Source organism: Corvus moneduloides, chromosome 2 (genome assembly GCF_009650955.1).
Source record: "Corvus moneduloides isolate bCorMon1 chromosome 2, bCorMon1.pri, whole genome shotgun sequence".
NCBI classification, from domain to species: Eukaryota; Metazoa; Chordata; class Aves; order Passeriformes; family Corvidae; genus Corvus; species Corvus moneduloides.
Genome location: NC_045477.1, coordinates 54,273,621 through 54,288,260, shown reverse-complemented (window position 1 = coordinate 54,288,260; position 14,640 = coordinate 54,273,621). Strand labels below are relative to the sequence as shown.

General features: G+C 42.4%; 1 protein-coding gene across 2 annotated transcripts in view; it reads left to right on the top strand.

Moving 5' to 3' along the window:
- The window catches only part of WDFY2 (WD repeat and FYVE domain containing 2), an 85,642-nt gene that overhangs the window by 4,038 nt on the left and 66,964 nt on the right, over positions 1-14,640 (top strand). The window contains exon 1 of one of the 2 annotated variants that reach the window (XM_032099701.1): positions 13,923-14,145. The exons of the other annotated variant lie outside the window; for it this stretch is intronic. Within the exon in view, the coding sequence (XP_031955592.1) occupies positions 14,009-14,145 (137 nt within the window). The 5' untranslated portion in view covers positions 13,923-14,008. Of the gene's footprint in view, positions 1-13,922; positions 14,146-14,640 lie in introns of those variants that run through there. 2 annotated transcript variants of the gene reach the window in all.

Sequence of the window (14,640 nt, the reverse complement as noted above, 5' to 3'; positions counted from 1 at the left end):
CCCTCTTTTTCATTGTCCATCCATTGGGAAACCCAGAGGATAGCCTTTGAAGTTTCCTAGGGATTTTTGTATTCCCCACCACCCCTCCAGTCATCCAAATCCCTTGCTGTTTCCTGGCTTGGGAGTTGGAACCGCAGTGAACAGCAGTGTACCATCCAGGGAAAGAACAGTTAATGTAGAAATGCAAGGAAATGGGTACAACAGGAGTTTGATATAGCTTGTTTTCTAACTGTGCAGCCTGAATGTGGGTACTGGGAGACTGAATTCATGAGTATTTGTGAAGTACTTAGGTACTTCCAAATCAAGTTATGATGGAAGTGCACAGTGAGATTATTTTCAGAGGAAAAAACCTGATCTCTTCAAGGTCCTCTGGCTGTGACAGCAGAGTTCAGTCACTTAATGATGGGGAGGTTGCAAGGCACCTGAATAGAAGATAAGGAGGATTTTGTCATTAAGTAAACTGTGATACATGCTTTTCCTTTACTCTTACTGGTCATAGATTGAAAGGTCTTCTAAACTATGCCCTGTCTTCATGTGTATTTAACATTGTTTAATAGAGCAAGACCTCTCCTATTTGGTACTGTGGGGGAATATTAAATATAACATGGAAAAAGCTACTTAAACTTTTCAAAATTGCAGTTGTGATAAGGTAGTACACACAAGAATTCAAATAGATTTACATACAGTTCTTATTTATCCTTTCTGATGTGTTATATTGCTCCTTTCACTTAAGTTAGGGTTCTGGTCAAGAACAAAAACCTGTCTCATCTCTGGGCCTTTAAATTTATTCCATGTCCTGAGTGTCTAAGCTGGTGCATCAAGATCCAAAGGGAACGGAAAACACCCTCTAGCACACAATAAGGCCTTCCTTCCTTCCTTCCGAATTCCGAATTCCGAATTCCGAATTCCTTCCTTCCTTCCAAATTCCTTCCTTCCTTCCTTCCTTCCTTCCTTCCGAATTCCTTCCGAATTCCTTCCGAATTCCTTCCTTCCTTCCTCCCTTCCTCCCTCCCTCTCTTCCTTCCTTCCTCCCTCCCTTCCTCCCTTCCTCCCTTCTCTCTCCTCATTTTCCATCCTTGAGATGCTGGTGGCAGCAGCAGCCCATTTGATTACTGATACCACCAGAATGCCCAAGAAAATATCAGAACAGACTTCTCAGTTTACCAGCAGTCCCCCAGGTCATGAACACAGGAGGAGTCTTCTGCATTCACTAAAACAACAGGTTTGAGGAGACTTTTGCTTGTTATTTCAGGGGAGGAAAAAATCATCTCTTGCCAGAATGGCCAGAGGTAATAGTTAGGGCCATTGAAAGTTTGAAAAAGATCATTTGTAGCAATCTGCCTGGTTTTCGGGGTTGCCATGCAGGCTTTCCTATGACAGGAACAGAACTATGATACTCTTCCTCCACAACACCACTTTTAAATGATCTTTGGGGTGGTTGTTATGGACCTCCCAGGGAAGCTCCCTGGGGCATGGATGCCTTGCCTGTACCCACGGACCTGAGCAATCCCCTGTCACTGTTCCAGTGATTGCTTTTGTTCATTCCTCCAAGCATTCCTTCTTGCCTTCACTACCAAGTTTCATTAGCCCTGGAAATCATATCCTTCCTGAAGTGCTGGACCCTCCCGCACATTTCATAGCATAGCAACGTAACTCCATTACCATGGATCCCAGATGCAAGCGTGCAGAATTTATCTAACTAATCAAGCAGCTAAGGGACACCAATTTCAGCTATAGTCAGCTTGGATTATAAAGCACTTACAGCTAAAAGGTAGCCTACAAGCACCTCCCAGGGAGGCAAAAGAATGAGGTGGGGGGGGGTTTGTTTGTGGTTTGTTTTGTTTGGGTTTTTTTAATGGCATATGTAATGTGCATAGTCTTGGTAAACAGACAGAATTATTCATCCATCCCTAAGCTGCTTCCCGCTGAGGTATCACACCTGCATGTGATATTTGAGAGCTGGGAGTTCTTTCTTTAAAATATTGCCACACTGTAGAGGTTTATTGTCCAACTTTTACTCTGAGTGTGATTATTATGCATTGTCATCTTTTGCCCAAAATCAAAATACACTCTAAAATAAAGATGCACTCAGTTGCTACACAAAGCAGCTGGCTGATGACTGATGTTGAATGGAATATGGACTAGTTGATCTTTTTCCACTTAGCAGTTAATGAAAACTTAAATCTCAACTAGTAGCTAATCGGAAATCTCTACAAAAGCCATCTATAAAGCACAGACTTAGGTCTTCCAGAATACAATTAACCTGATAAAGCCTCTCATCCAGAGAAGGAATCTGTCATCTGTATTCCATGCCTTCAAGGACCTGTATCAAGGTGTTTGGGACTGTTTGCTGAGCATGTTATTCAAAAGATGCAATTAAAATGAAGTGAGAGGATTTTTTTCTTTTCTATTTTTACACACCCATTGAAGCTCTGATGTAAGGCCTATTTGTCATAGAAAACTTAAATGGGTGCCACAGGGGGAAAATCTCTCTTGCACCAATTTGCAGAAAAATAGTGTCTTGTTTTCTAAATATTTCAAATGAGAAGGAAGGACACTTAAAACACAGCTTTGGAAAACACAAAAGGATAATTCTTACTGACTTAAAGACTACAAAAAAATTTCTCATTAGGAAAATTTTAAAATTGACTTGAGACCAGCTTACAGCAAAACCTGAATTAGAAGTGTAACCTTTTTTCATAACAAGACTTCACCAAGCAGTGCTATTTTTGTCAGTGATGAGTTCCTTTGTTGCTGGAGATGGCTTTCAATTTCATGATGTTGCAATCGGAAAGCCTTAAATGTTTCAGAATCAGTTCTAATATTTTCCTGTTGGTAAGCCATTTTTAAGACAACCTACCATTTATGGTTATTTTCCAAACATGGGGCCAAAATAAAAAGTCCAAGAAAGCCCATCCCATAATTCACATTGACAGTAAGTGTATGCTTCTCCAGGTTTAGCAGAGTGTGTGTGTACACCAGTCGTGTGATGAGTGTAACATTTTCTCTGAGTTTCTCCTGGCCTTTTCCTCTTTTAAGGTATTTCTATTTTCTGTTAGTCTGTTTTCCTAGGAACTTGACACCGATACATGCATTTCTGTTTGCTGGTTTGTGTGAGTTGTGAATAAAGATAGCAGTGATTTATATAACTGGGGTCTCAAAGGATGATGAAACTTAACAATGCAAAAACCAGGCTTTTAACTATTATATGCATTCCATTACGTCTCAGGGTATTGCAGGTTGGTTTTTTAAAATTTTATTTTCCTTGATCAATTCTTATTTTTCTTCATGTCTTCCATTTCATGTCCTTTTTATCTCCTCTTTCAGAAGAAGTTACAATATGTTTTTCTTGACATTTCTACTTAGATATGGCTTATCTACTTAGATATGGCTCTCCTCAGCTGGCTGAGGAAAAAAAAAGCCAAAACTACTAATTTGCTCTGACAAGTGCTTTCACTCTTTGTGTTTTCAATGATTGGTTGTGCTGTGTGCTGGACTTCTGCAGCAGCTAATTAGTAACTCCTGATGCCAGAGTAACTCCTGATTCCAAAGGTTGACAGATACCATTTGAGCTCTCATTTCAGAGGTAAATGACAGCCCTTTAACCCAATTATAGTCCAGTGTGGCATAATTGGACTCATTTGTGATCCTTTACCAACTGGCTACTACAGTTAATTTATGGGAAATGGGACAGTATTCTTTTTTTCAAGGGGAATTAGAGTCTATTATGCTTTAATTTATACATTGTTTAGAATTCTCCAGACTGTTTATACCTTAGCACCAATTTTTCCATTTCTGCATCTGCTCATTATTTCCTAATTCCTTTTTATTATACTGAAATCTATTGTTTCTGTGTTAACATGCTTTACAGAAGTTTTCACTGAGACATTTGGAGTTTTTACTTTTGTTACAGTGTCCCTCTAATTAATACAGCCAATTTCACTATAATGTCAATTACTTAGTGGAGTATATAACTGTGACCATCATCTAAATCTGTTCCTTATTGCACTGGTAGCAGTGCAGCAGACCACTGCCACTAGCATCACACTTTCCTGTAATTCTGACACTGTAGTGAATTCCTTCCCAACTGGCAATAAGAAGGTCTTACACAGCTCTTTCTCTGCTTGAATTCTCTGTTTTCTGGATTGTGAAATTGTCCTCTGCATAATTCAAGAACCGCTTCATGATCTATGTTTGGCAGAATTTGTTACCCAACAGATGTCTGGACAGTTAATGACCTCTGTAAGTACAGCCCTGTGATTTCTTGCTACTGATGGTCCAAGAATTTTTAATCTATTCTGCTACAAGTAAGCACTTGAGCAGCATGTTACCTCTTATTATAAAACAAAAGCATAAAATCTGTATAAATTTTCTTTTCAGAATTGTTATGCCTAGTCAGAAGTGGTATTTTTCCCTCATTTTCTTCTGAATCTTCGTTCATGTATGTGTACATACCATGCACACATGCACATAGCTCCATATTTTTCCTTGGCCCAAACCAAAGGACATGAATGAAAACCCCTGAAATTAATCAAAATACAGTTTCAGAGGAAGATTACTCCCATAAACACAAGTCAGAACTCACACTGCATGTCTTCAAATTGGGGAAAGGGTAGATGCCTAAAAATGGTCTATGGTAGCAAAGCCTCTTTGACTGTCACTTTTACACATATAGCAAATGTAGTCTTACATTTGAAGAGGATTTGAAGGCACTGGAGTGATGTGTTCTCAGTATGAAATCATGCTGCAGCTGCACAACCATTCCCTCTTTCCTCCCCCCCCCCCCCCCCTATTCAGATCAAGCTCTAGCCCATCCCTGCATAGGAAAGTTGTCCTAGTTTCTCTTCTGGTTTTTTTTTTTTTTTCTGTTCAGTTATCGGCACTTGTGAGAGGAAAATTGTCAGGCAGGATTGTATTAAAGAGGAGGTAAGAGAGTCTCTAACATCTGGCACTCATCTGCCAGAGGAGAGAGTCAAGGAATTGAATGCGGATTGATACAGGTCCAGTCAGACATCCCTGTGGAGATATTCTGCAAGCCAGGTGCTGAAGTTCCCAGAACATAAATCTGCACAGTGAAGTGCTTGAGAGGATGGCTTGTACTTCAATGTGTGCCACTGTGAAGGAGAGAAATTAGGCTGCCTGCATACAAGTGCTCCTCTAGCAGTCAAGGTCCCAGCAGCTGCCTGGAACTCTCACCACATAGCTCCTGAAAGCCAGGAAGTTTGCTAGATGTCTCATTGGTACCTGCTTCTGCAGAGGAAGGGTCATTGTGGCCAAACTGCTGGATAGGAAGGTACCCAAACACTGGAGAAATGTTCATCAGCTGGATCTACACCGGTAAGGTTCAGAAGCCAATGCTCTGGCATTCTATGCAGAGCTCTTACAATTGAGGTATAGGCAGATTACTTGGCAATTTTGGCATGAAACTCCTGGCAACCTCTCAGATGGTATGTGGATATGGCTTGGAGGACAGCATGGAGCAGGAGCCATTTCCTCAAAAGCAATTTTACATCATCACTTTTGGGTGAAGAAGAAAATGTTGTTCTGCAATGCAAGCTAGGACACACTGTTTTGCCTCAGAACCCGAAGAACAATCTCTGGTTTGTTTTATGAGCTAGCAGAGCTGGAGCAGGTACCTGAATTTCTTGCTACAATTTTGGTCTTGGCCTCTCTAGCTTTGGCAAAAGGTTTCTTTTTCTGTTAGGTGGGGGGATGGAGGGGTGGGTTGTTTGGGGTTTTTTTTTTGCGGGGAGGGAGATTGAGGATTTAGTTAGTTTGTTTGTTTCATGTGTTTAAGTATGCATGCATATCTACTTTTGGTTTTCTTCAGATGGAGAAACCTGTTTCCAACACTCATTCAATACAATTTGAGGGTCTTTACATGTTCTTAATTACTACCTATCCCCTTCTCCAGTGTCTTCTCACTTGAACACTTTGGGAGACATGGCCAATTCTTAGTGTTTCCTGTCATGGTTCAATGGCAAATAACTATTGCCCTAGTCCTGTCTTGTTACTGGAGCTGATCTAGCATGCCAGACAAGTTCTTTTGGTTTCAAGAGCATCGCTTGGCCTCCTATGGAGTCTTTTGAGCACCTAAAGGTGCCTTTTTATACTGATACCTGGTTTAGAGCCTTTGTGTGAAAATTGTCCTGTGCTCATATTAAGCATACAATACAGATGCTATTCTGGGGCTAGTTAGCTTGAATTTTGGGGGCTGGTGAAAACTACTGGGAATGTAATTTTTTTCCTCCTCTCTCCCAGATGGACTGACTCACAGGTTTGCTTTGTTTTCCTGTTTGGAGATTCCTTGTGCACTTTCAGAGGTACAAGCTGTACACTCGTCAGTTCCTCAGTCTTCACAGGGGTATTTCTACTATCTTGTCAGATTATATTTTTATACAAGGAGGTCACTGAGTTACAGATGAGGACATGACTGAATAATTGGTTTTGCCCTCCAAACATGTGGCCTCTTGTCTCTAGAGCACTTCCTATTTTACAATAAAGAGTATTATTTCTCCCGCTTTCATGAATTTTCACATTTGGTGGATGTCCTACAGTGGGCCAGTGCTTTCACACCCACTCTTGTCCCAAAGGAAGTCTTCCTAAAGCAGCTAAACGTGACTCAGATATGGTTCTCTCTTCAAAATCAAAGGGTGCTCTGTAGGTTGTGACAATAAACATATGGGCCTACTACTGTGCAAGATGTTCAAAGCAATCAGACATTCTGGCTGCAATCTATCTGGAATAAAAATTATCAGGAGTGGCCTTGAGGTAATCAGAACCAAATGCTCTATAACACCATCTGTGATAATGCCCATCTAAATGTGGCATTAATGGGGTGTATATATGTGGCCACAGGCTGAAGAACCTCTTACTACAGTGATGATCAGAAATGGTGACTTGCCTGCTAAAGAGAAGGTGGTACATAACATTCGCACAGAGTAAGACATTCAAAAGTTTGATTAGACAATCTGGGATTCTTTTTTAACTCCAAACGGTCCTGTGGCAGTGAGTCATAAGTCCCTGTATACACTGAAACTTCTGCAATTTTGCTCTCAAGCTGCTTCTTGGGACTTCTTTGCAGAAATCATTTTCTACAGGAGGGATGAGTTCAGCTGCCCTGCTTCAGGAACCACAAGCTTTTCAAGCAATCCTTTGTCACAGGTTTGAGTTGACAAAAACCGGCAAGGGTGAGCAAGGGTTCCACCTATTAAGGACTCAGATGCTTCGTTTGTACAATATGGAGCTTTCTATGTAATTGCAGTAAGGGGTAAAAATGGCTTGACTACAAGAAAACTGCCCAGCTCCAAAAACTTTCTATTGAAAAGTGCGTATTAAAATGATGCCAGAGCTTTGTTAGCAGTTGCACTGCTAAGATCTTTTGGGCAAAAGTTGTATCAGACTTTTTGTATTTTCAAATATTCCTTCATTCCTTCATCAAAGGCTCTTTCAATATTAACAAGCAATAAACATTTTTATATTTTTAATAGTTGTTTATATTTTAATAGTAGTTTTCTTGTTTGATTTTTCTCTTTGTGCACTCAGATCATCACAGAATGGTTTGGATTTGAAGGGACCTTAAGGATCATTGAGTTCCAACCCCCCTGCCATGGGCAGGGACACCTTCCACTACACTAGATTGCTCAGAGCCCCATCCAACCTGACCTTCAACACTTTCAGGGATGGAGCATCCCCAACTTCTCTGAACAATGTGTTAGTGTCTCACCACCTTCCTTGTAAAAAATGTCTTCATATGCCTAATCTAAACCTACCTTCCTTCATTTCAAAACCCTTTCCACTTGTTCTGTCACCACAACTCTTGGTAAAAAGTTTCTCTGTCTTTCTTACAGGCTCCCTTTATATATTGAAAGACTGCAATAAGGTTTCCCTGGCACCTACTCTTCTCCAGGTTGAATAACCCCCAACTCTCTCTGCCTTTCCTCATAGGAGAGGTGTTCAAGCCCTCTGACCATTTTTGTGGTTATCCTCTGGACCAGCTTTAAGAGGTCCATGTCCTTCCTCTGCTAGGGATGGCAAAGCTGGATGCAGGACTCCAGGTGGGGTCTCACAAGGGCAGAGTAGAGGGGCAGAATCACCTCCCTGAAACTGCTGGCCACACTGCTCTTGTAGCCCGGGGTGTGACTGGTTTTCTGGGCTGTGAGTGCACATTTCTGAGTCATATCCAAGTTTTCATCCACCAGTATTCCCAAGACCTCCTCTGCAGGGCTGCTCTCAGTCCAGTCATCCCCTGGCTTGTATTGGTAATACACTGACCCAGGTGCAGGACCTTGCACTTGGCCTTCTTGAATTTGTGAGGTTTCAGATGGTTGAAAGCATTTTGTCAATCTAACAACATCTACTGTAGGCCCATGTGTAATACATGTGAAGAAAAAAAAAAAACAAGCCAAATGTACAAAAGTTATTGTAATAATTTGTTCCTTGATATTCCCTGGATATGTTCTTAATTGCACACTCTAGATGAAAGAAAAGGCAATACTTCAAAGCTTTTATATAGTTCATGCATTACATAACACAAATTCATTTACCTTTCATGCAGGTTACATAGGTGATGTTAATGCATTTTCCAGATACAAATTTGTGTTTGCTGATGATATTTTATGATTCTTCAGTATCACAGAGGGAAGATTTAGGGAAGAAGAAGGTCTTAAGTTCTGAGGCCTAGAAAAATATGAGAATAATGAGCTTAGATGAGAATAATGAGCTTAGATGAATTAGTGGTCAGAAAGTTCTACAAAAAAGACAGTGCATTAAATTACAGAGGTTTTTTTACAGAAAGTTGGAGCCCAACATGTGAGTAATACTACAGCAGGATCAATGAGGACAAAGGAAACAGCAGTAAGACTGCATACAATGCCAGAACTGCTTATGGGGCAAAATGTATGAGCCAGGAGTTGTCATTTGCAGCCCACACACTGACACAGCATCACTTTTTTTGTTCTCACATGTTCAGTCAGTTACAAAGCCAACAGCACTTGCATGGCAGCTAAAAATGAGTGTATATTTTCTCGATAAGGCACTACATAGGGGTACTGCTGTGTTTATTTTTTAATGCTAATCTTTCTCTCTATAACTTTGACCCAGAGCAGATTCAAGCCCTGTTTCTGATAGGTCCTCATTTTCTTAATGACCACATAAATCAAAACTAATAAAATATAGAAGAAAACTGTCACAATGAGCATGTAGGGCTCATTAATAGAAATATGATAGGTGGTATACTATTCATTGTGTGACTGATAAATACCTGGAGCAAAATAAGGAGCAGTGATTAAATTTGAGGGTGCATTTTTGTAACAGGTTTCATATTTTAAGCAAGATGGACAAGCAAATTTTCCACAGAACATTTTGACACTTCATGAAGTTTGCCTTCCTATATAAAGAGCTCATCTATATTTGTTTCCCACATTCTTCCAAGAATGATGTAGCATATGAAATTAAAAATACTTTTCAGTAACTATCTTATGAAGGCTGTCACTGATGACAAAATAGGAGAAGGACAGAATTTTAAACATGCATTTTTGCAGTTGCATAGAAGTGCAGGTATAGAAGAAATTGTAAATCCCATATATTGTAAATCTGGAAAACATTTGGTTTACAAACAAGCAGAGAAGAAAAGCATGAGAGAGTAAAACACCATATTCAATGACTATTGAGAGGCAGCTCTACTTGTTGCCAAGTGATTTTTACCTTTTTTTTTAATGTGGTTATCTTTTGTGTATACAAGTTCTTTGATTTTGCATGGGTCATTAAGAAGGAGGCCTCAGAAGACAAAATATGGCTTTCTGTCAATAGAGCAGTTTTAAATTTAAGCACTGAATCAGTCAAAGTGCAGTCTTGCTCCCACACTAGCTCCCTTCTTGCAGAGTGAGAGCAACTGGAATCAGATTACTTAATGGCTCAAAAGGGCATGAAGAGTTTGGGCCTAAAAATTAATCACCATAAACCAGTTTTTCTTTATTAGAGGCCTCTTTTGGGGACTTTTACTATTATTCTTACTATTGTTGAGCACTTTGTAAAAGGTCTGGTTTTCCTAGCATCCACAAAAAGACCAATCTGTTTATTAAATTGCCCTATGGCTACTCAGTGGCCCCAGTGCTTGACAGTTTTAGCTGAAATGTATGAGAGATGTCACTTACACTGCCAGATCATGTAATGGTCATAATTATGCAGAAAGCTACAATTACACCAAAACAGAACATGCTGCTGTGCTTTTTGGTCAAGTAACAACTGTGCAGAACAGGAGAATCTATAAACACAGGGCTGACAGCAGAGCTGGGTCCTTCAGCTCCCTCCTCTCTGGGCCACTCTTTCCATCTGCAGGTCGGGGTTCTCTCCTTCTTGTCTCGACTGTCACACAAGATGTGGTTACCTACTTTTAAAAACAAATTTAGTCTGTAAAACTTAGAAGAATCTCACCCCTGTATGTCTAAAACTAAAGACATAAAAAGCCAATCCCAAACCCAACCAGCCAAACAGAAGATGGAGCCAGAGAGCAGCTTTTAAAGCAATTTGCCAGAGAAGATGGGGAATTCTGTTTGCTCCAACTCCTAAACTCCAAACAAGACTGCAGATAAGGAATTGGAGAAAGTCCTTCAAGATTCTGGCGCAGTACGAAAGCATGGAAAAAGGCTCCACTCTGTGTGAATGCATCAGTCCAAACCAGCACAGCTCCTTCCCCGGGGTCTTCTGTCCTCACCCTGCACATAAATAGCGTGAGCCACAACTGCTGCTTTCAGGCAGGCAGCCTAATTCTGCTCTACCCCAACCAAAAGAGGGAAAGTCAGCCTGCTTCAAGAATATAAAGGCCAAAACTAACAGAGGGATGGATGTTTCATTTACCGAGGTGTCAGCCCAGAACACAGAGTAAGAGAAATGACGCTAAAAACCAAAGATGAGGTAATACTAATTTGATATAAAGTAAGCTGCATTTTTCATTCTGTATTACTGGTGGATACACTCTTCCAAGAAAGTTCACATAATCCAAGTGTACCTTGTAGACAAGAAGTAGAACCTTTAAATGATGTCATCATGCCATTATTTTGCAATTTTCTGAAAAAAGCAAATACTAGAGGAGCATCTTATAATTCTTAAACCTACAAAAATTTTTAATGCAGAAAAATAACGGAATAAGCTTGCTTTTCTTGGCATCAGATTCAGATGCTAAGTTGTCCTGCTTTCAGTCCTAGCAATATTTTTAATCCATGCAATCTGACCTGAAAGCTGTGACAGAAAATGAAAAAATATATTCTAGGAAGTATTTATGAGATTTATTTCCTTGATTTTTCTTTTCAGTTATATGGGGAAACACTTTTCTAAAGTACCCTAATTTTGCTTCTGTAAGTTCTCATTAAACTTGATGTCTACAGCGATTCTAACTTTGTCTGAACTGTCACACAAGGCATGATTCCTGACTTCTGTCATTGTAGGAAAATTGTTTATAAAAAGTTTTTGATTGTTTTGTGTGACAGTGGTAGGTCTGAGAGAACACTCGGGTCCTGTTGGTAATTTCCATGTCTTTTCCATCACCACAATACTCTCTAAGCCTATAAGGGGAGAATGCAAGAGGAAGGTCCAGATTCTCACTTCAAAATATTTCTATTTCTTTGCTGTCTCCCTTCCTCCTCTCCTCAGGTTTCCACATATTAATTTTTCTCCCTGCAGTCATAGCAAAATTGTTTTTGTGTTCAATAGTTTCCCAACCATATTTCCCCATCTCATCAGGGAGAGTAGAGCATTGACCTCAAGTTTGCACACCTGACAAAATGATGTACCAGACTTCAGGACACATTTCTATTATTCACATACTTTCCTGGTCTTGCAGAGGAAATCTCCAGTACAGATAAGCTTCAAAAAAAATGCCCTTAAGAATTTTATCTTGAATAGCCACTGGAATCTCTCTTGCATTGTGTTGTCTTTTTTTTTTTTTTTCCCCTTCATTTCTCCACAAAGGGTAGCTTATTTCCAAAATCAACCGTTTATATAAAGCATATATTTGATTTCATAATATTTTTATTTCACTTCAGTCCAAAATGTCTGCCCACCTTTCAATGTTTTCCTCCAAACAGTGTCTTAAACCTTGAAGGAGTAGTTGGACGTGGAACTCTCTAAGGATATAAGAGAGAGAAGATTAATAAGGGAGAGTGATGTTTCAACAGGCAATTGAGGATACCCCGGCTGATTTGGGAGATATGTAGGACCTCCTTCCAATCCTGTGACCCACACCTTTGCCTATCAAGACATTTCTCATTTTCTCAACTACTTTCTTCTTTAAAAGCCTTTTTGGAAAATGTATTCTGGGTCTCCCAAAAGCCTGCAGCCTGCTATCTCCAGCATACGCTCAACACCTGTTTATCTGTCAGTGATCCACAGTGCCTGATTTTGAGTGCAAACAATTGCAAGCTTGGCAGACTTTACCACACTTCAGTTTAAAAGACATTTTTAGATATATTCTGAAAACTATCAAGTATACCAATCTTCAAAGAATACCTCAGACCTCACCAAGTAGTGAGACAAGCATTTCTATCTGTAGGTCTAGCCTAGGAGTGCAGGATCATCCATAGTGGTAAGAAGGTGGGTCTTTGACTCTTCAGCAGTAGCTCCCTTTTAAGAATTATGAGTAAGAGATATTATCTAGTCCAGTTACATATCCTTGGGGAAATTGTTTGAGACTGCAGATTCATTTCCTGTAATCCAGCTGTTGCTGACCAGACCTTTCCTGCTACAGTACACTTGCGGACCTGTCATGTTTAGTTGAGAAGGCTTAAATGTCTCACTGTGCTCCTGCAGACACTGCTTGCTTGTTTGGCAGAAAAGAGATTACTAAACATGGTGAAATTCAAGTTTCTGTCACAAGGAATTGACTTTACCTTTCCTCTGTTGCCTCTATCTACTACATAGGCAACAGAAGTGTGAGTGGGCAATCAGGATTTGTTATGTTGCAGACGCTGCTGTGTGCTACTCCTGGAGAAAAATTAAAACTCCTCATCTTGGATTTTTTCATACCTGATTTTTTTCTACGGAGAACTGCTGCTCATTGGCTTAGGGTGGGTAAATTTAAAGTTGCAGCTGAAATAGCGCTTTCCAATCTGCTGACAACTTCTGCAATGTAGGACAACACTTCAGACATTGAGCATGATTTTCCAGAATATTTCGAGACAGATTATGAAAGTTTGGCATATGCCTCGGGAGGAAGTTGCCTTTTCACTGGCTTCAGCACAGAGCTCTGGGCAAGTGATCTGACTTTTTTGGAGTTCAATGACTTTGTCAGGAAAAGTAAGCGAAAAGAAGCCGCTTGATGAAAACGAGTTGCTGGAAGTGTGCTGCGTTTCTCTTAGGAAGAAACTTCCTGGAAGAGAATTTCTGCTGGCGCCGCGCTTCAGCCCTGCCTGCCCGCGTCCCTGTCTAATGCAGCAGCAGCAATCCCATGTTTTCCTTCAGTCCCAGGAAAAACTCAGACAAGGAAATGTAAGCAGAGGGAAGCAGCCGCTTAAAGTTCAATCTTCACTCGTTTGTTTTTGGGGGTTTTTTTCGCCCAGCGGCCACAGCAGCGTGGGACGGACCGCACGGAGCCGCACGATGCCGACAGTCCATAACTGGGCACGGGTCAGGAGAGGGACACACTCCCCGGGCTGCCCCTGAGGCGAGCCCGCGGCGTGGGAGGGCGGCCCTGGCAGGAGAGGTGCGCTTACACCTCCGCCAGGCCGCAGGTTTCCCTTTGCGAAGGCGCAGCACCACAACCCCACTCAGCGAGATGGCGGCGGGAAGCCGCCATTTCCGACCCCTCCGAGCAACGCGCCCCGGCCCGCCCCGCCCGGCCCGGCCCGGCCCTGCCCGCTCGGGGGCGGTGCCGCCGCCGCCACCGCCCTGTTCCTGCTTCCCAGGGAGCGCCCGGCTCCGGCAAGTCCCTCCTCCGCCTCGGTAGTGCGGGCCGCCTCCCTCCCTCCCCCGGCCGTAGCCTCCTCCGGCGGCAGCGGCGGTGCTCGCCGGCCCCATGGCGGCGGAGCCCCAGCCCAAGGCGCTGACTCGCAAGCCCCTCCTGCTCAACAAAGTGGAGGGCTCGCAGGAGGTGGTGAACATGGCAGCGATAGTGCCCAAGGAGGACGGGGTCATCAGCGTCTCCGAAGACAGGTACCGGGCAGCGGGTGTTCAGCGGGGCCGTGGCGGTGGTCTGTCATCTCCCACCACTGCTGCCGGTGATGGTGGCGGTGGTGGGCCCGCAGCGCGGTGTCCTGGGTGCTGGTGCCCCATCGCCATCATCACCGGCGACCGGCGGCGGGAGGTGGCGGGTCCCGCCGGCGAGGGATGGTGGAGGCAGACCTCCAGCATCCCTGTGGGACTGTAGATTCCACCACCCGGAGCTCGGGCAAGCGTCAAGGTGGCGGTGGCCCAGCATGGGGACATTGCTTTAGGCAGACACATCACGTTCTGGAGGAGAAGAAGCCTGGAGCAAGGGTCTCCAGCTTAGTGTCCCACTCCTCCTCCTCCTCCTCGTCCTCCTCCACTGCTGTGTGGGTCAGGGCAGTGACTGGTCTTGGGGCGCCGCTGAAACTTGCAGGGTGACTTTTCTTAGCGTAGGTACAATGGGCTCTGAGATGCTCTTCATCACAAGGATTGCCGGGGAGT